Source organism: Chelonia mydas, chromosome 5 (genome assembly GCF_015237465.2).
Source record: "Chelonia mydas isolate rCheMyd1 chromosome 5, rCheMyd1.pri.v2, whole genome shotgun sequence".
NCBI classification, from domain to species: domain Eukaryota; kingdom Metazoa; phylum Chordata; order Testudines; family Cheloniidae; genus Chelonia; species Chelonia mydas.
The window spans coordinates 108,956,352-108,976,136 of record NC_051245.2 but is presented as its reverse complement, the minus strand read 5'-3'; the positions used below and the strand labels follow the sequence as shown (position 1 = coordinate 108,976,136).

Sequence of the window (19,785 nt, the reverse complement as noted above, 5' to 3'; positions counted from 1 at the left end):
TACATTAAACTAGTGTGACAAATCAAGATTAAAAAAGAACATAGCCTACGTGGAGGCCAGAAGCTGTGCCCTGCAACAGTTGAGCAGCATGTGCTGCTGTCAGGGCTGTTCAGAGTGCCATCAGCAGCAGGTGGATTGCAGGATAAGAATTTGAACAGAGAAGGGAGAATTCAAACATACCTGCTTAACTTATTGACAAACACAGATTTCCTATTACCAGCACTGGTACTACATTGATAGTTGATCCAGTGCATTTACTGTCTAAGTTACATATTTAATACATTTAAATATAGGAAAGGTTCATTATTGTTAAACTACATTATGCGCAAATGCATTTTGCTATGTATACTATAGTGTATGTGTACTGCAGGCTACTGCCACAGTCACAATATGGCAGTAATATTAAGGTTGCAGTGACTTTGTAAGACAAAGCTGTGGAATGTCCTTCCTGGTGGGGGAACCTTTCCATTCCCACCACAATGAAATAATCAGCTGTAGATGTCAGTTCATATTTTATTGATGCCTTTTTATTTAATCCTATGCTTTAGGTTATAAATGCATAATTATTTTACACAATATTTGATTTTATGAGAAGTGGTTATAAGTGATTTTACTTTTATGTACCTTTGCATTCTTCCACATCAAATGAGCTCTTGCGTACTTCAGTTGCTGTGTGTAGTGCACACACTACTGCCATGTATCCATCTCTTTGGGAAGAAGCATGTCTACTAAGTACCTAATACCTTCACCAACACTTCAGGACAGAAGAATATTGTATCCCAGTGTTTTCTAACTCTTCTGTAGTTAGATGACTTCTTAAAACAAGAAATGTACACTACCTAACTTTCCACTCTATCTCCTCTCCCTGGTGAGGTAGGGTGGCTGTAGTTTAAGAATTACTGCTATATCATGCGTGACAGGTTACAGAGTGGTAGCTGTGTTAGTCTGTATCAGCAAAAACAACAAGGAGTCCTTGTGGCACCTTAGAGACTAACAAATGTATTTGGGAATAAGCTTTTGTGGGCTAAAACCCACCTCATTAGATGCATGGAGTGGAAAATGCAGTAGGGTATAAATACACAGCATATGAAAAGATGGGAGTTGCCTTACTAACCTGAATCATAGAATATCAGGGTTGGAGGGGACCTCAGGAGGTCATCTAGTCCAACCCCCTGCTCAAAGCAGGACCAATCCTCAACTAAATCTTCCCACCCAGGGCTTTATCAAGCCTGACCTTAAAAACTTCTAAGGAAGGAGATTCCACCACCTCCCTAGGTAACACATTCCAGTGTTTCACCACCCTCCTAGTGAAAAAGTTTGTCCTAATATCCAACCTAAACCTCCCCCACTGCAAATTGAGACCATCACTCCTTGTTCTGTCCTCTGCTACCACTGAGAACAGTCTAGATCCATCCTCTTTGGAACCCCCTTTCAGGTAGTTGAAAGCAGCTATCAAATCCCCCCTCATTCTTCTCTTCCGCAGACTAAACAATCCCAGTCCCCTTAGCCTCTCCTCTTAAGTTATGTGTTCCAGTCCCCTAATCATTTTTGTTGCCCTCTGCTGGATGTTTTCCAATTTTTCCACATCCTCCTTGTAATGTGGGGCCCAAAACTGGACACAGTACTCCAGATGGGGCCTCACCAATGTTGAATAGAGGGGAACGATCACGTCCCTCGGTCTGCTGGCAATGCCCCTACTTATACACCCCAAAATGCCATTGGCCTTCTTGGCAACAAGGGCACACTGTTGACTCATATCCAGCTTCTCGTCCACTGTCACCCCTAGGTCCTTCTCTGCAGAACTGCTGCCTAGCCATTCAGTCCCTAGTCTGTAGCGGTGCATGGGATTCTTCTGTTCTAAGTGCAGGACTCTGCACTTGTCCTTGTTTGAACCTCATCTGATTTCTTTTGGCCCAATCCTCCAATTTGTCTAGGTCCCTCTGTATCCTATCCCTACCCTCCAGCGTATCTACCTCTCCTCCCAGTTTAGTGTCATCCACAAACTTGCTGAGGGTGCAATCCACACCATCCTCCAGATCATTAATGAAGATATTGAACAAAACCAGCCCCAGGACCGACCCTTGGGGCGCTCCGCTAGATACCGGCTGCCAACTAGACATGGAGCCATTGATCACTACCCGTTGAGCCCGACAATCTAGCCAACTTTCTACCCACCTTGTAGTGCATCCATCCCCAGCCCATACTTCTTTAACTTGCTGACAAGAATACTGTGGGAGACCGTGTCAAAAGCTTTGCTAAAGTCAAGGAATAACACGTCCACTGCTTTCCCTTCATCCACAGAACCAGTTATCTCATCATAGAAGGCAATTAGATTAGTCAGGCATGACTTTCCCTTGGTGAATCCATGCTGACTGTTCCTGATCACTTTCCTCTCGTCTAAGTGCTTCAGAATTGATTCCTTGAGGACCTGCTCTATGATTTTTCCGGAGACTGAGGTGAGGCTGACTGGCCTGTAGTTCCCAGGATCCTCCTCCTTCCCTTTTTTAAAGATGGGCACTACATTAGCCTTTTTCCAGTCTTCCGGGACTTCCCCCGATCACCATGAGTTTTCAAAGATAATGGCCAATGGCTCTGCAATCACATCCGCCAATTCCTTTAGCACTCTCGGATGCAATGCATCCGGCCCCATGGACTTGTGCACGTCCAGCTTTTCTAAATAGTCCCGAACCACTTCTTTCTCCACAGAGGGCTGGCCACCTCCTCCCCATTCTGTGCTGCCCAGTGCAGTAGTCTGGGAGCTGACCTTGTTTGTGAAGACAGAGGCAAAAAAAGCATGGAGTACATTAGCTTTTTCCACATCCTCTGTCACTAGGTTGCCTCCCTCATTCAGTAAGGGGCCCACACTTTCCTTGGCTTTCTTTTTGTTGCCAACATACCTGAAGAAACCCTTCTTGTTACTCTTAACATCTCTCGCTAGCTGCAACTCCAGGTGTGATTTAGCCTTCCTGATTTCACTCCTACATGCCCGAGCAATATTTTTATACTCATCCCTGGTCATTTGTCCAATCTTCCACTTCTTGTAAGCCTCTTTTTTGTGTTTAAGATCAGCAAGGATTTCACTGTTAAGCCAAGCTGGTTTCCTGCCATATTTACTATTCTTTCTACACATCGGGATGGTTTGTCCCTGTAACCACAATAAGGATTCTTTAAAATACAGCCAGCCAGAAGATATTGAACAAAACCAGCCCGAGGACCAACCCTTGGGGCACTCCACTTGATGCCGGCTGCCAACTAGATGTGGAGCCATTGATCACTACCCGTTGAGCCCGACAATCTAGCCAGCTTTCTATCCACCTTATCGTCCATTCATCCGGCCCATTCTTCTTTAATTTACTGGCAAGAATACTGTGGAAGACCATGTCAAAAGCTTTGCTAAAGTCCAGGAACAACACGTCCACTGCTTTCCCCTCATCCACAGAGCCAGTTATCTCGTCATAGAAGGCAATTAGATTAGTCAGGCATGACTTGCCCTTGGTGAACCCATGCTGACTGTTCCTGATCACTTTCCTCTCCTCTAAGTGCTTCAGAATTGATTCCTTGAGGACCTGCTCCATGATTTTTCCAGGGACTGAGGTGAGGCAGACTGGCCTGTAGTTCCCAGGATCCTCCTCCTTCCCTTTTTTAAAGATTGGCACTACATTAGCCTTTTTCCAGTCGTCCGGGACCTCCCCTGATCGCCATGAGTTTTCAAAGATAATGGCCAATGGCTCTGCAATCACATCCGCCAACTCCTCTAGCACTCTCGGATGCAGCGCATCCGGACCCATGGACTTGTGCACGTCCAGCTTTTCTAAATAGTCCCGAACTACTTCTTTCTTCACAGAGGGCTGGTCACCTCCTCCCCGTGCTGTGCTGCCCAGTGCAGCAGTCTGGGAGCTGACCTTGCTGACTTTGACCCCAGTGTAGACCAGGGCTTACCCACTTGGTAAGGCAACTCCCATCTTTTCATATGTTGTGTATTTATACCCTACTGTATTTTCCACTCCATGCATCTGATGAAGTGGGTTTTAGCCCACAAAAACTTATGCCCAAATAAATTTTGTTAGTCTCTTAGCCCCGGTCTACGCTGGATTTGGGGGAGGGGGAGGAAAAGATCTAAGTTATGCAACTTCAGCTACGTGAATAACATAGCTGAAGTTGACTACCTAGACCTACTCATCGTGGTGTCTTCACTACGGTGAGTCGACTGCTGTCGCTCCCCTATTGACTCTGCCTGTGCCTCTCGTAGGGGTGGAGCACAGGAGTCGATGGGAGAGTGCTTGGGGGTCGATTTATCACGCCTAGACCAGATGTGATAAATCAACCCCCACTGGATTGATCGTTGCCCACTGATCTATGGTATGTCTAAGGTGTGTCTACACTACCCGCCGGATTGGCGGGCAGCGATCAATCCAGCAGCGGTTGATTTATCGCATCTAGACTAGACGCAATAAATCAACCCCCGAGCACTCTCCCCTCGACTCCTGTGCTCCACTGCCACAAGAGGTGCAGGCGGAGTCGATGCGGGAGAGGAAGCAGTCGTCTTACCATAGTGAAGACACCGCGGTGAGTAGGTCAAAGTACATCGACTTCAGCTCCGTTATTCTCGTGGCTGCAGTTGCGTAACTTAGATCGATTTCCCCCCAGTGTAGACTAGAGCTAAGGTGCCCCAAGGACTCCTCGTTGTTTTTGCTATAGCCTGGTGAAACTCCAGAGGAAGTGCAGGTAAAATGTACTCAGGTTGCAATTGGGCCAGATCAGCTAGGCTTAATGTGCCACCTCTGATGCAAAGTGCTATCAGCTTTTTAAAAGGTCACAGCTGCTTAAAGCCTTGAGTTCATCTTATCCAAAAGACAGCACTTCCAGTACCACAGGGCTCCTTAATAGGAGATTGAGGCAGTCATTCAAGAATGACACAGCAAAGAGCAGGCACTGGACTGTTTTCTGTAGCTCAGGTCCCTTTATTCTACAGGCTGGGCTGTGTTCAAAAGCGTTTTTAAGCAGTTTCAGGTAAGGCAGTTTTGCCAGCCTGTGTAGAACATCTTTCCTTTAAATTAATTAAACTGCTCATGTCAAAGACTCTGCCTACCCTAGACTTTGCACTTCAACTTCCCCACTCTGGAGGAGGAAATTCTGGGGCGAGCGCAGGCGGGCTAGTGACGAGATGTGACTACCTCGTCGCTGTCTAGAAGAACTGGTCCTTAAACCATTAGTGGCCAGTCTATACAAGTGTGCGTCTCTCTCCCCCATAACATTTTCAAGTAGTGTAGACGAGACCCAAGTGTTCTGTCCAGGTGCCAATCCAGCCTCCTTGTGCCCAGCCCAGGGGTAGGGGAGTCATTAATTGCCTGCAGTGTAGGGACTACGCTGGCAGCAGAGCTGAGCGCTAGGGCATGCCCTGGTGACCTCACAAAGGCTCCCTGGGGGACCGGGAGGTTGTAATCCCCTGGACCCCGCAGTGCTGTTGAGGGCTGGAGGAGAAGCGAGATTGAGGAGAGGCTCGAGAGCAGAGGCGGCCGCAGGGAAGCGGACCAGCTGTGCTATGTAGTTCACGCAGCGCCGTTCTCACCTGCTGCAGAGAAGCCGGCTTCTAGCCCTGCCCCTGGCGCTTAGGGGAACTTTCTCCGAACCAAACCCTTGGAGGGGCTGCCACCGGAGCGGCTCTCGGTCCCAGAGCTTTCCGCTGCGGGGAGAGACAGCGGCTCTAGCTCCGGCCCGTCGCCGGGATGTCTCCTCCCGTGACTCCGCCCAAGACCCTGCCCGCCAAGAAGTGCATCTGCCAGCTCTGCTCCTGCGGGTATGTCAGAGAGCCGGCCGGACTGGCAGCTTCAGGGCAGGACCCTGCTGCGCCGCCGCCATAGGAGTAGTCTCGCCCCCCAAAGCAGAGGTTTCCAGGTTGGATTTTGGTTAGATGTTAAATTCCCCTGGGCCTGGGGCAGGTGTGACTGCAGCTGGTAGCCACTGCCCCAGTTGCTAAGATTTTACGGCGGGGGGGGGGATGAGTAAAGGGAAGAGGGGGAGAGAGGAGTTGGAGTAGATTGAAATCTTTTCTAAAATAGTCTTATTAAAATATACAGGGGTGTAATTTTTCTGCGTTGGATCCATCTGCGGCTGTATCACTCCATTATTTATAACTTGTTTTGTTTTATATTGTAAAATCTTCATTCTAATTTTTCATTATTTATTTCTAAACTTTCTTGTATGTAACTGAAACGTTCCCCCAATAAGAGAGCTTTAAACTTCTTGGCTAGAGTCATTCTGAGGGACTAGTATTCTTGTTACAAGTTTTTGCTCTCCTGTAGTGAAAAATGATAGTGCTTCTTAAAATGTGCTTGCTCCACAGGGTATGCAGGGTGAGAACGGGAGAAATGGAGCAGACACCTAAAAATAACACTGTTCATTCCTGACTTTCTAAATCTCAGTTCTCCAGTGGCTGCTTGTTCACAGCAGTGGACTAGAAATAACCAGATCTCCTTTTTCATAGGATCCATCCTCCCAAATCTGCAGACGAAAGAGTAAGATCATCAGTCAATACAGTCTTTCCGACTGCAGCTCAGTTCCGATAGTCACCATAGATTTAAGACTATAAAACACTCCTAACTTCCCTAAGGTAACCAGATGGCCCGATTTTGTAGGGACAGTCCCGATTTTGGGGGCTTTTTCTTAAATAGGCTCCTATTACCCCCCCCCCCCCATCCCGATTTTTTACACTTGCTGATCTGGTCACCCTAAACTTCCTCTCAAGGCAAAGGAAAGCTCTGAATAATAAATGAGGGGAAATAAAAATACTATAGTTTATACATTTATGTGAATGTTATCCTGAGATTAGTCTATGTTCCAACTTGCTTGGGCTTGTTAGTGAAAAGAATTCTGCTAAACACACTTTTGTATTTCAACTATGAAAATAGAGAAATTTTTGCAAAATTTCCTTCTTTATGGTTCCCCCTTATGGTCTGTCTAGTCTGTCTGTCAACAATTTAAATTATGTTAATTATTTTTTATTTAACGTTTATATTGTGGTAGAAACTAAAAGGTCACAACCAGGTTGGGCCCCATTGTGGTAGGTGCTCTACAAACATAATAAATGACCGTCTCTGCTCCCAAGAATATAAAATCGAATATAATTGTATTAATCTAATCTACCTGTCTAGGTACTTGTATCAAACTCATGGTAATATATGAGCATCTCTGTTCATTCCTTTCATCTTTCTAGCTCTACTTAAAAAAAAAAAAATCCATGTCGATAACTCCACATTTGGCTCTGTCTGGGAAATATGACTGACTTCAAACAATGGTGAAGCTCTCAGACTGATATTGTGCTTGGGATGTGGTGATGGAGCTAAGTTTCTAGCTTTATGGACTGGATCCACCAAGATGTTGCGCATTTTGTCCCCTGCAGGGCAAAGTACTTAAGCACATATTTATCTTCAAGCACGTGAGTAATCTCATTGAAGTCAATGGAACTACTCACATGCTTTAAGTTAAGCACATGAATGTTTTGCTGGATTTGGGCCTGTTTTGGCAAAATCTGGGCCATGTTCTGGTCTCTGGTACATTTATCTTTTGATGGCAATGAGCTAACTTGCAGGAGTTAAGAGTGTCGAACATCCAAAAATGTTTCCGGCTGGGTTGTGAAGCTCAGGTATTCGGTTAAGGCTGTATATTTGGCTCCAAGCGTGAAAGGGCTGTTCACTCCTGGAACCCTTTTACTGCTTGCTGACTTGTGGAGTTGTCCATGCTGAAGGCAGCTACTTGCCTGCCCCTCAGTTTAATGAGGTGTGCAGCAATCTTGTTTTAGCTTAACTAACGTAAAGTGTTTTTATAATTATGCAAATTAGCTATTAGCACTTACCCAGTACTAAGCAATGTTCTCACTTACTGAGGATTGTGGTGACTTTTGTCCCTAATGGCCAATACGAGTTTAAAAGTCAGTCTGTCTGTATCTTTTTCAGAATTAAAATTGAACCCGAAACAATGCACTCTGCTCCTTTTGGGCAAAGACTGCCTCATGTTGCTTAACTGAACAATTAAAGAGGTAGAGTTGGTAAGCCCCCAAAAGATTCTTGCCAAGATGTTGGCTGCTGGGTATAGATACAGTGTTGCACACATCTTTGTGCATCTTATTATTTGAAAACCAGGCCTTTAGTGTCCAAAGCTATATCCCACTGCAGCCTAGCGCAACTGTCATGAATATGTCACAGCCCAGATTTGCCCACCTCTAGCATGCTGGTGTAAAAGGACCATTTTACTTACCTCTCATAGTTTGCCCAAAACATCAGAAAGCTGTTCTTACGTCCCCTCCTCTCCAAAGGGGATAAGCGTTGTCACTAGAGGATGTTCCACAGTGCAGAGTATACATTGGTTTCAACTAACATTCCCAAGCGTTCACTTTCTGTAATATAACATCTGGTGTAGGTAGCTATAACTGAATACATCTGTCTACAATTTTAAGCAGGACAGCAGAGATCAAAATGTGTGATGTTTCTAGAGAATGTCCTATAAAAACGCTGCACTTCCAGTGCCAATATGTTGGGCCATGCTTTTATTCTGTGTTTAAAAATAAATAGCCTAGAGGACAACATGAGTGAGGTGAGGGTACCAATTTTGAACGTGCCTAGGTTTACCCATATGTCTTGCCTGACTTTCAAACATACATTGGTCATAAAAAAGTACCCTCAAAAAGTAAGCGGGTGAAACATCCCCACTCTCAGAATAGGAATGCCCATCCTCCTCTTCTAAGGGAGGGGATGGACTGTGCTTGATTGGGCGTTGGGGATGGGGACCACAATAACCCGCATGTGACTTGCAAAGCATCCCCTGATTGATAGAAAGATCTAATAAGGGGGAATCGGACTGCATGGAAATGGCCAAATCACTGTGTGCCATAGACGTCAGCCCCAAGTGGTGCGGTGCCCTAGGCTGACCTGGTAATAACAAAGCCCCTGCTGCCTGGAGATACTAATACTGGCAGTAGTAGCTCTGCTGCTGGAGGAGTCAGAGCTGCTATGTTAAAAGCAGCCACAGCAGCAGGCTCCAAATGCAAAGGCACAGACAGGGCTGCCCTGAGCACGCCTGGAGCAAGTCAGCGCTGCAGGGGTCCATAACTGACCTGGGTGTTGGAGGATGAGCACAAGTCAGCACGGCAGGAGTCTATAACTGAGCTGGGTGTTGGAGGATGGGCACCCTCACAATGAGCTGGTGGTGCAGGCTGACAGCTTGGAGCTGACCCAGAGAGCAGAGGAGCTGGCAGCAGACAGCAGCAAACATGGACACCTGTGAAGTCTTCTGGGCTGCTGCCTCCCACTGAGAGGAGGAGCGAGGGGCTGCTTCTCTTCTTCCTGGAGACAGCAAAGGGTGAGCCAACCCCTTTTCTCTCTGAGGAGGTCTTGTGAGGAGATCTTCCTCTGTGCTCCTCAGAGGAGCGATGTCTGTCACTGCTCGCAGCCGCCACAGAGGCAGGAGCAGGCAGAACTCTGGAGATTAAAGCCATCCTTGGGACACTTTTCATAGAGGACTCTCAAAATTTACAGTTTTTTGGTGGCGGGCAACATCACACCTGATCCCCTTGTACAGAGCAAAAACTAACCCAGAAAAAGCTAACACTTCCTAAAAGCGCTATACTAATCACTATGCTAAATACCTCATCTAAATCAGTAATTAACCATTTACAAAATTGTAATAAAATTTGCATTTGGAAAAAAGAGTCGACACTGCTACCTGGATCCATCTCACAGCCAGGAGTGGTTAAAAGGGACTGAGGGTCAGTTGGTTGCTCTGCTCCCTGGCTACCCTCAAAGGGCTAGGGGCTCTAGGGTCATCAGGTGCTACCAATGAGCACTGCTGGCTGTCAGAGCCCTCTGGTCTCCGGTGGTGCATGCGCACCGGAAGTGGAACGCATGTAAACAAGTATTGAAAGCAGAAAAGCTGGCTACTGTGTCTTTAAGAATGATTATAAGGAGAACACAAATGTAGTTGTAGTCTGTCTTCATTCCTCATCCAGAACTTCCATTAATGCCAAGGGGAGTTGTGCATGCAGTTTGAGAGAAGTATATGGCCCTTGAGGGAAACATGCTATACATACACCTGCACTGTCTTGTTACAGGTATCAGGGGGTAGCCGTGTTAGTCTGTATCCACAAAAACAACAAGGAGTCTGGTGGCACCTTAAAGACTAACAGATTATTTGAGCATAAGCTTTCGTGGGTAAAAACCTCACTTCTTCAGATGCATCAGTACTCATCCGGACACAGGGAAGATAAGATTTTTCTTTAACCACCGGGGGAGTCAGAAGGACACTTTAGAAGCTCCAGGAATCTTATGTTCAATTTTGTTAGCACTTTAAGAGGGTAGGAAAGGAATCTCATTTGATCTAGTTCTAGTATAATGAGTGAATTGCTGGGATGTTGATCCCATTTGGCTTCTCCATATTTTCCAAAAATTGTAAGGATACTCAGCACTCATCTAACATATATCTGCGAATGCTGCCCAGACATCCGCTAATTAATTATAAATAGTACTTATGAATGGTTTTAGATCTGGTGTATATCTTTTATTCCTTTAGGGGCAAACCCAGCCTCCCTCCCCCCCACATGAGTTCATGAGGTCTGAAAAAATGGTGGAATGGCACAGACTCTGTTGCCTGGAGCATGTGGGAGATGATGCTGGGGTTCTGTCAGGGTCTGTACGCCATGGATCAGTGCTCCATGTTGGTTCTCTGTGCTGCACTGCACCACAGTGAGGAGGGGGTTTGGGGTAGGCCAGGGGAGGGAGTGTGGCCAGTGAGCTCACAGCTATGTGGATTGTGATGAGGCCCACACTGAATCAGGGCAGGGAATAGAGCAACACTGGGCTCGGGAGGCATGTTCTCTGTGGAGGAACAGTTTAAAAGGACACTGGTAGCGCAGGAGAAGGGAGGAATTAGCTCTATATGGCACAAAGAAGCAAGACTGATGCTGAGAGCTGTGCAGGGAGTGGCAATGGCTTTGTGAAGGCTGCTCTAGCAGCAAAGTCTCGGGTCCCTGCGCCAGTCAGAGTCGAAGTCCCTCTCTTAGGGCCTGACTGAACTGGATGCTAAGAAACTGAGGGGAGCCAACTAAGCCTGTGACCATGCGCCAAACTGAGGCACTCCAGACTAGGAGGAAGTGACCCAGGGGAAACACAATTTTGGGGTAGCTCAGCAACTGGGCTGGACACTTTGAGAGTCCCCTAAGGCCCTGGGTCAGGGCCCAGTGGAGTGAGTGGGCCTCAGTCCCCCTACCTTGTTTTCCCCTGTCATCTGCAAGCTCCTTGGTAGTAACCAAGCTCTGAGGGACCAATCAGAGCACAAGGGGGTGAATGAGGCTGCAGCTGGAGTCCCCTCTGGATGACTAGAGTGGCAGAAACTGTAAGGCCATGAGCTGACCACTAGGCCAGCTGGCCACCAGAACTTCCCTCTACATGGATCCACTGTAAGGTGGTTGTAAGATGACCTCAGGGACAAGTTGCTGTGGCCCAGCCAGCTTGATGCTCTGTGGCCTGAATAAAAAGTTCTGTTTTACTTCTCCCTTGAGTATCTTGTGCAAAACCTATTTACTCCCATTGGAGTAACATTTGGCCCTTGATAATTACATTTGCCAATAGAGTGAAGCCGCCTTATCTGGTCACTCAAAGGATGAACAAAACTCAATGGAGGTAATCTTCTAATAGACTGGAGCAGAATTTTGTTCACTACATTTGGGGATATGTTGACGTGGTCTCCTAAGGCTGGAGCTTGCCTAACAATGACCCTCTGCTTTCACTGAATGCATTACGGGAAGAATGGGCCGAATTCATCTCTGGTGTAACCCTAGTGTGTTTTCACAGGGAGGAATTTGGCCAACAAAACTAACACTGCTTAACTATCCATGATAGTAAGTGGGAATTCTTGACCTGTTGGCTTAAATCCAGTATGGTATGATCGTGTCTGATGCACCCTCTCTCAGGCATCCTTGCCCTTGGGGTGGGATGGACTCAGTGGTCTGATTGGATGTATTCTGCCTCCTACTGCCATGATTATACTTCAGATTAAAAACTAGCAAACCCTGACGTCTTCATTTCAGTCTCCCCCGGGGGCGGGCATTAGCATTCCTTCCGTGGAATGGATTTATTTCAAAAACTATTTTAAGTGTCTGCAAAGTATCATTTTGTGGGTCTTCTCTTTTCATTTTAGAGGGGGAGTGAGCATGAGTGGGATGATGGCTCCTCTGGGTATGTCTACGCAGTAATAAAAACTCCATGGCTGGCCATGCCAGCTGACTTGGGCTCACGGGGATCAAATTAAGGGGCTGTTTAATTGCAGTTTGCGTTTGGGCTGCAGCTCGGAGACCCTCCCACCTCCTTATACAGCCACTTAACACCGACCCTATAAGCCCAGAATTGGAGAAACTTTCTCTTCTTCCCACCCCCACCCTACCCTTGTAAGGAGGCCTGGATGTTAGTTGTCTCGCAACTTGTTAACTCCACTCCTCCTACCACTTGAGCATGAACCGAGATGCTTCTTTTAATTCTCTGCACATCCACGTATCTATATGGAGTGAACATTCTGGCCCCTCCTTGCTGCTGGTGCAGGAAGTGAATGATGAAAGAAAGCCTTTGCATGGCTGTATGTTCCCTGCCACTAAACCACCAATCCAGATGTTTCCATTCTTTATTTTATTTTCTAAGCTGGGAAGGAATCCTGAGCAGCTGGATGGCTGTGTCAGTGTCGTCTTCATGTTAATTGTTTGCTCTTAAGACCGTCTGTACCCGGTCTCAGCTGTCTTCCTCTGTTAGGGAACTAACTTTTTTCCTTTTTTATTTAAAAAAAAAAATCCTTTTCACCTAGGAGGTGTATGTGTGCTTTGGTTAGGGGGTCCAATGGGATCCTTGTTTGAAGGCCTGAGTGCATTTTTGGCCTGATAGATAAGCTGTGTCATAAAGCTAGAGGCAATACTCGCCCTGAGGAGGCTGCTGTTAGTTAAAGAGAGAATTGAGCAACTCCAGGGTGGATGGTGGTAGGGACAGGATTTTACAGGGTAATTACACATTGCTGAGGAAGGAAAAAAGTGAAACCTAGAATCTCTGAAGAATTACTCTTGTATTTTGTATCAGAGCCAGGGACTGGATTTCATATTTTCTATCTTGGGTACAACACTGAACAATTAACACCTGCAGATATAGGGTGAATATGAAAAATGGTCAGTAAGTTTAGCATTTATGGATCAAAAGATGAACGGAGGTTACATGGGTAATGATGCTGTGTAGGGATGTGAGACTGCTCCAAAGGGTCCTGCGTGAAGATGGAATTTGTGTGCATTACAATGAGTAATTTGCCCCTTTTGACTTAGGTCGGCGTGGTGCTCATCAGCACAGACCGCACCTCAAAGAAGATGGGCATCCGTAGTCTGCATTTGCAGTTGGGCCAATGCCATAAAGCATGGGGAGAGAAGGTGTGATCAGAGGCTGGTTTAGCTTGGTGAGCAAAGGCTCAGGAATTGGGGATGGGGGTGGGGTAAGTAGGTTTGCTCATCTGTGTGTAGTATATCACTCGGGTGGAGTTGCCATGGGTTACAGCTGTGCTGTGGCCTGGTGTGAGTTCTGCCTAGCCAGCTGCAGTGCTTGTGTAAGTGCAGCTGGGATAACTGGGGACTATGCCTGGCGCTGGCTGACCCTTGTTTTAAGAGTGCTGCGGCCTACACTGCTTCCATGTGATCTGTGATCACCGGATGCTGTCCTCATCCCTATGCCCTTCTCCCCGTCGCTTGTAAACTGCTCTACAATACACGTAGCCTCACGTGTCAATGGCTGACAGCATTTAGGAGTGATCTGGTTGCCTTGAGCAGGGCTTCATAACCTTGACGCCCCAGTCTGTGGGAAGCTGTTTAGCTGTCTGTGTCTGGAGCAATGTGTGTGGGCTCACAGCTGGGGAACTCCCTGTAACTAGCACAGAGCAAAGAGACACACACATCGCCCACAGTTAGTCCATCTGTGTCTTTTTATTTTGGGTATATTAACACTTCTGCATAGCATTTCACATCTGGTGGTGCTTTTCCATGGTACTGACAGTGGTTTCTGATCATTTAAACACAGTCACACCAGCCGTCAATCTGGTCCACGATTGCCTTTATCACTGGTTTACCTACTGTGTGGCTATTCAACCATCCCATCCAGCTGCATGCATTTCAGCAGTTAACATTACAGATGTCATGCCGTGATATCTGCAAGAAGCTGGGTTTGGGTTACATGTACAACGCTGCACACAGCCAGCGGCACCATAACACTATTGTGCAAATGATTTGTGTTTGTGGCAAGACGCTTACGGTGTGCAACACAACATTGCCTAGTCAATAGGCAATATTTATTTTATTTTTAATTAAGCACTGACAAAGTATTTGATTCTGTACAAGAGGCAAATAGACACAGTTCTTGTCCCAAACATCTTATAGCCTAAAACATAGACAAAGGTCTAACTAACAAACAACTTCCCCTCAACAACAACAACAATATCAAAAAACAACCCACGGCAAACAAAACAAACAAGCACGCACACACCAAAAGAAACCCCACTGGGAGACCCAGAGGATGGATGTATTTTTAAAAAGTGAAATCAGGATGATCTAGTGTTTGAATAAAGAGAGGGAGGGAACCTGGCACCCTGGCCAGAGAGGTTGTTTCAGGCGTAAGAGATGGCATGAAAAGGAGAGTGGGAGAAAGAAACAAAGGAAGAGGAGGGACTGGCATCACTGTTGAAGTGGGCGAAGTAGGACATAAGAGACAAGAGCACAGATGTATGCAGGAGCAATGTTGTGCAGACAATGTGACAAGGCACATAAGGGAGAACTTACCTGGTACTTTGACATGGCCTGGAGCAGGATGTGCTACAGCACTTACACCTCAATGGACACTTTTTCCACATCCCTCCCCCCCCCCGCCCCACCGGCTCTCTTACGTAATGCACAACCATGTTTAGGATCTAGGTCAGCTTGTGGTAATGGGAAGAATGCTAAGAACTCTTGACAGTAACCTCTCCAGGGGTCTTGCTCTGATTTGCAGTATTGGGTGCTGTTGAATTCAGGTGAGGGCATACTCAATTTGTAGATCATGTATGCAGTTGGCTGCATTTCTAATAAAGGAAAACCAAATAAGATCCCAATACCAATATGCAGAGCCTTACGCAGAAGTTGCATTGCCTTCAGTTCAGGTACGTAGTTCATTCTTTTCAGAGGCTAGATTGCAGGGGAAAAAAGGTCGTACTTTTCCAAACTTTGTCCACAAAATAAGCTCCCCCCATTTAAGTTGTCAAAACAAGCTCAGCTGGCTCCTTTGCTCCCTCTTGGTGGGGCTTGTATATGCCCAGGGCATTGCTAGGCTCCTTGGGCTTGGCTCTTTCTTGATTGGGGGAAATCAAGTGGGGGTATTGTTCCATGCCCTCTACAGATTCACATAGACCTCTCTACATTGGTTACACTTCCTATACAGTTTTGAGATTTTTCTTCACAAACAGCTTCTTTCTGTCTTTGAGTTGAGATTCTGGAGAACAAGATAGTAGTTTCAGAGAGGTGCTAGTCAGATATATTGGCATACACTGGCTGTTACTCAGTTGTTGTATTTTTTGAAATGATATTGTGGCAAAATTGTTGTCAATGGGCACTCAGCCCCTTTGAGTATCAAGCCATTTATTTTGGTCTCTAGTAAGAATATAGGAATCTAAATGCAAGTTTCCTTTTCCTTTTGCAAAATCTGGGCCTATAATGTTATGATGGCATTTTGGTACTTCATTCAGTTGTTACAGTCAATGAGGTATGAACAATCAACGCCAATCAGACAACACTGTATATTTTGATCAGCCTAGTTTTGCATATATAGGCATCTATAATAAAAAACACGTATTTTTTAATGAGCTGCATGTCATCACTCTGTCATTTGCAAGAGAATTCTTCTTCCAATGCTGAATACCAAGTCCAAAAATATTGCTAATAATTCTTCTCCTGACATGCTTTTATACCAACTCCAGACATTCAGTGCAGTGATACATTGCCAGAAGCTGGAGACAGTAATGCTAGGATGCTGAGTGATTTCATTCCCCTGTGAAAGGGGAACTTTCCAGATTACTCTTGCCAGTTCTTTCTCTCTCCTCTAGCAGACTTTGCCAGATGGACTGTGCAGTTTTTAATATTTATTTTTAGATTTTTCTTGAGCCTTGCATGGAGCATTTACTCTCTTTTCCAGTGACGGCTGGTATGGGACAGGGGCACCGGAATGGGGGGGGGGGCAGGGGACCATGGCCCCATCACTTTTTACCCTCCTTAAGGGTGAGGAGGTGGAGAGGAATGAGCAGGGCCTCAGGGGAAAGGGCAGGGTGGGACCAAGTTCTGGCAACCAGTGGGCCCCCCCCCACTTCTAGGGAGCTTCCAGTGCTCCTGGGATAGGAACCATAAGGCTGAGAAACCTGCTTAAAGTTTAGATAAGCATTTCAGTGTTCAGACCCTTCACCAAACTTTTTCTGAACTGGGATAAGTTGAAACTTCAAAACTTATTGAGGATAAGAAATTCTGAATTTTTTTTCCTGAAACATTGAAACAATCCTTTTACAAATGTTTTGATGTCAAAATGTAATTATATGTGTGTATATGTAATATAATATAATATATAACATTGAATTCAAAGTTAATTTTTAAACATCATTTTGGTTCAGCTTCTAAACTCAGAACAAAATGAAACAAGCAAGTAAGTTGAAATATTGCTGAAATTGACACATTCCATGAAACATTTCAAACAGTATTTTCCAGCAGAAAACTGTTCTGTTGGACATTTTTTGAACAGCTTTAGTTATAATAGTGCTTGGGGATCAGCTATCTGACAGCTCAGGTAAGTACTCTGAGATGCTTTTAGAGGCAGTTTTCAGGAGCTGTAGGTATTGGTACAGTTGTTCTGAGGCTGCCTAAGTCAGCTAGGAGTTTATGGCCCTCAATTCATTCTCCAGTTCCTTTCTTGGATCTTATCTTTCTCTTTGATAAAGTGTAGGTTTGAATTTTTTCAGGAGATATCTAAGTATTGTATTTCCTGTCCCTTGAGGTACCATAATATTTTTGACAGCCATGTGCTGTCACTTATGAGAGCCTCAGCTACATGAGGGGATCATAGAAAGCGTCACACCTAATCCTTCACTACATGACCTGCCAAAGTGCTGTGGCAGACAGTTCTTTGTTTTGTACCTTTGGTACTGGTTGAGAGTTAATTGACATTAATCAGTAATGTCTCCACTGTGATCTGTAACAGGAACATGTATTTTAACCTAAGTGTCTCATAGATAGTAACCTTCATAGAACTTACATTTTGATCAATGAACTAAGTTCTAATTAGTTAATTTTTTTTAAAGTGTCTTGAGATCCTTAGAGAAAGGGTCCTAAATTATTTCAAATTATTTTTATTATTTATTTTGTGTTCTGTTTGGAAATTTTAAGCATCTAAACTGATGCAGGAGAGCAAATTTCTGATCTCCATTTCTTATCTCTTCTCCCTCTTCTACTGAGACAGAGAGCACTCATTTGGTTGGCTCTGCAGATGAATAGCTGTTCGTTGGAGTTAGGTTTCACATGCCCAAGTCCATTCTTGCCTCCCCTTGTAGAAGGGAATAATCGCTCACAGATTTCTAGCATCCCTCTGTATTCATTGTCTAGTAAGGAGGAACTATGCCCAACTGTCTAGACTAACACAAAGAATGTAAAAGAAACAAGATTTCCTAGCTGGGAAAGTGAAATAATGGACCAGATCCTCAGCCGTTGTAAATCAACAGAAACTCTCTTGAAATCAATGGAACACCAATTTTCACCAGTTGAAGATCTGGTCAGATTTATACTTTAATTTGCTTAGCTTTGAGTAAAGTTAGAATTGAAGAATTTAATTAATATACATCCACAGTAAATGGCAGAATATAGTTTTGACAAGTAGCTGGGCTGACTGATTTATTTGGCTAATTGAGTACAGTAACTGGTACCTTTTATATTGAATCAGGTTTATAACTCTGAGCATTTCCATACAAGTTACTTAGTTATGACCTCACTAGAGACGTTGTATCCAATGGGAAAATGAGAGCTATGAAAGGAGTCACCACTTCACTACTGAATGAAAGAGACAGATTCATGCCTGGTTTGTGTCTCATGAGGTCTCTGTTACAGCACCTCATATACTGCTTGGATACTGTAAAGTATGACACAATGAACAGAGAGTAGGACTATCTAGGTCTAGTCTCTAGATTATGGTTCAGTCACCAAAAGACTCATAGTTGTTTTTAGCATTGTAACTGTGTTGGTCCCAGGATATGAGACAGACAAGGTAAGTGAGGCAATATCATTTATTGGACCAACTTCTGTTCCCTCAGGTGACGCTGGTCCAATAAACTATATTATCTCACCCACCTTGTGTCTCTCATAAAAGTTTCATGCATTCTTTAGCATCCTGACTTCTTCTAACCAGAAGATGGCAGCATTCTACTAACCAACCATGTGCTATAACTCTAGCCAGCGACTTTGTGTCATGCCTGTGTTATCCTCTGGCATATAAGAGAAGGAACAAATAATTCTAATCAGGCATATTTCTGTCACATAGTGTTGTGTGATGGATGGATACAGTGTTAAATACGTTGAGCTGAATAGCTTGTCACAGCTCAACAGTTCACAGCAAGAAAGAGGAAATTGCAAAGAATCAGGTTTCAAAGAGTTCAGTAGGTTTAGAGATTTATAAATCTCTCGGCATCACATAGCTTTAAATGGCACAGATTTTTAAACATAGACTTACTCAATTCACACAAAAATGTGCATTGTGCAAACTGATAGAGGGACTGCCATTTACCATGTGTTTGTACAGTGACTAGCACAATGGGGTCCTCACATGGTAAAGGCCCCTAGGCACTTCACAAGACAATAAAGAAATAATATAAACAGATTCAAATGGTTTATTAGGCTCTCTGTGGCCAATCCTTAGACAGAGTGACTGGTATTAAAAGGGGGGGGGAAAGTTACAATTCTTCTAGGGCAAATTTAATAGATTTTTTTTTTTTAAGTCCAGAAGGGACCATTGGATCATCTGTTCTGGCCTCCTGATGAACACAGGCTACAGACTTTCACCCAGTAATTTCTGTATCAAGCCTAGAACTTTTGGTTGAGGTAGAAAGTCTTTTAAACTCTTGATTGAACGACCCCAAGTGATGGGGAATTCACCACATCCCTTGATATGTTGTTCCAGTGGTTAGTTACCCTTGCTGGTAAAAATGTGTGCCAATTTCCACTTTGATTTTGTCTAGCTTCAATTTCCAGTCACCGCAGCTCATACCTGTGTCTGTTAGATTAAAGCAGAGGTTCTCAAACTGGGGGTTGGGACCCTTCGGGGTCACGAGGCTATTACATGGGGGGTCGCAAGCTGTCAGCCTCCAACCCAAACCCCGCTTGCCTCCAGCATTTATAATGGTGTTAAATATATTAAAAAGTGTTTTTAATTTATAAAGGGGGTCACACTCAGAGGCTTGCTATGTGAAAGGGGTCACCAGTAGAAAAGTTTGAGACCCACGGGATTAAAGAGCCCTCTCCTATTAGAAAGCTCCATGGGTTGGTACTTGTAGACTGTGATCATGTCCCCTCCCTAACCTTCTCGTAACCATTTCTCGTTGGCAATTTGGGAACCTTAGTAACTTTTCAAATGACCTTGAGGGGGAGATTTTCTAAAGCACCAGGGGATTTAGGCACATAAACCCCACTGACTTTCAACTGAACATGTGTTCCTAAAACACTTAGTT

General features: G+C 44.9%; 1 protein-coding gene across 1 annotated transcript in view; it reads left to right on the top strand.

Moving 5' to 3' along the window:
* The first annotated feature begins 5,726 nt into the window (after window positions 1–5,726).
* Window positions 5,727–19,785, top strand: part of SAXO1 (stabilizer of axonemal microtubules 1) — a 55,347-nt gene continuing 41,288 nt past the window's right edge. The window contains exon 1 of the mRNA XM_037902894.1: window positions 5,727–5,797. Within this exon, the coding sequence (XP_037758822.1) occupies window positions 5,727–5,797 (71 nt within the window). The remainder of the gene's footprint in view (window positions 5,798–19,785) is intronic.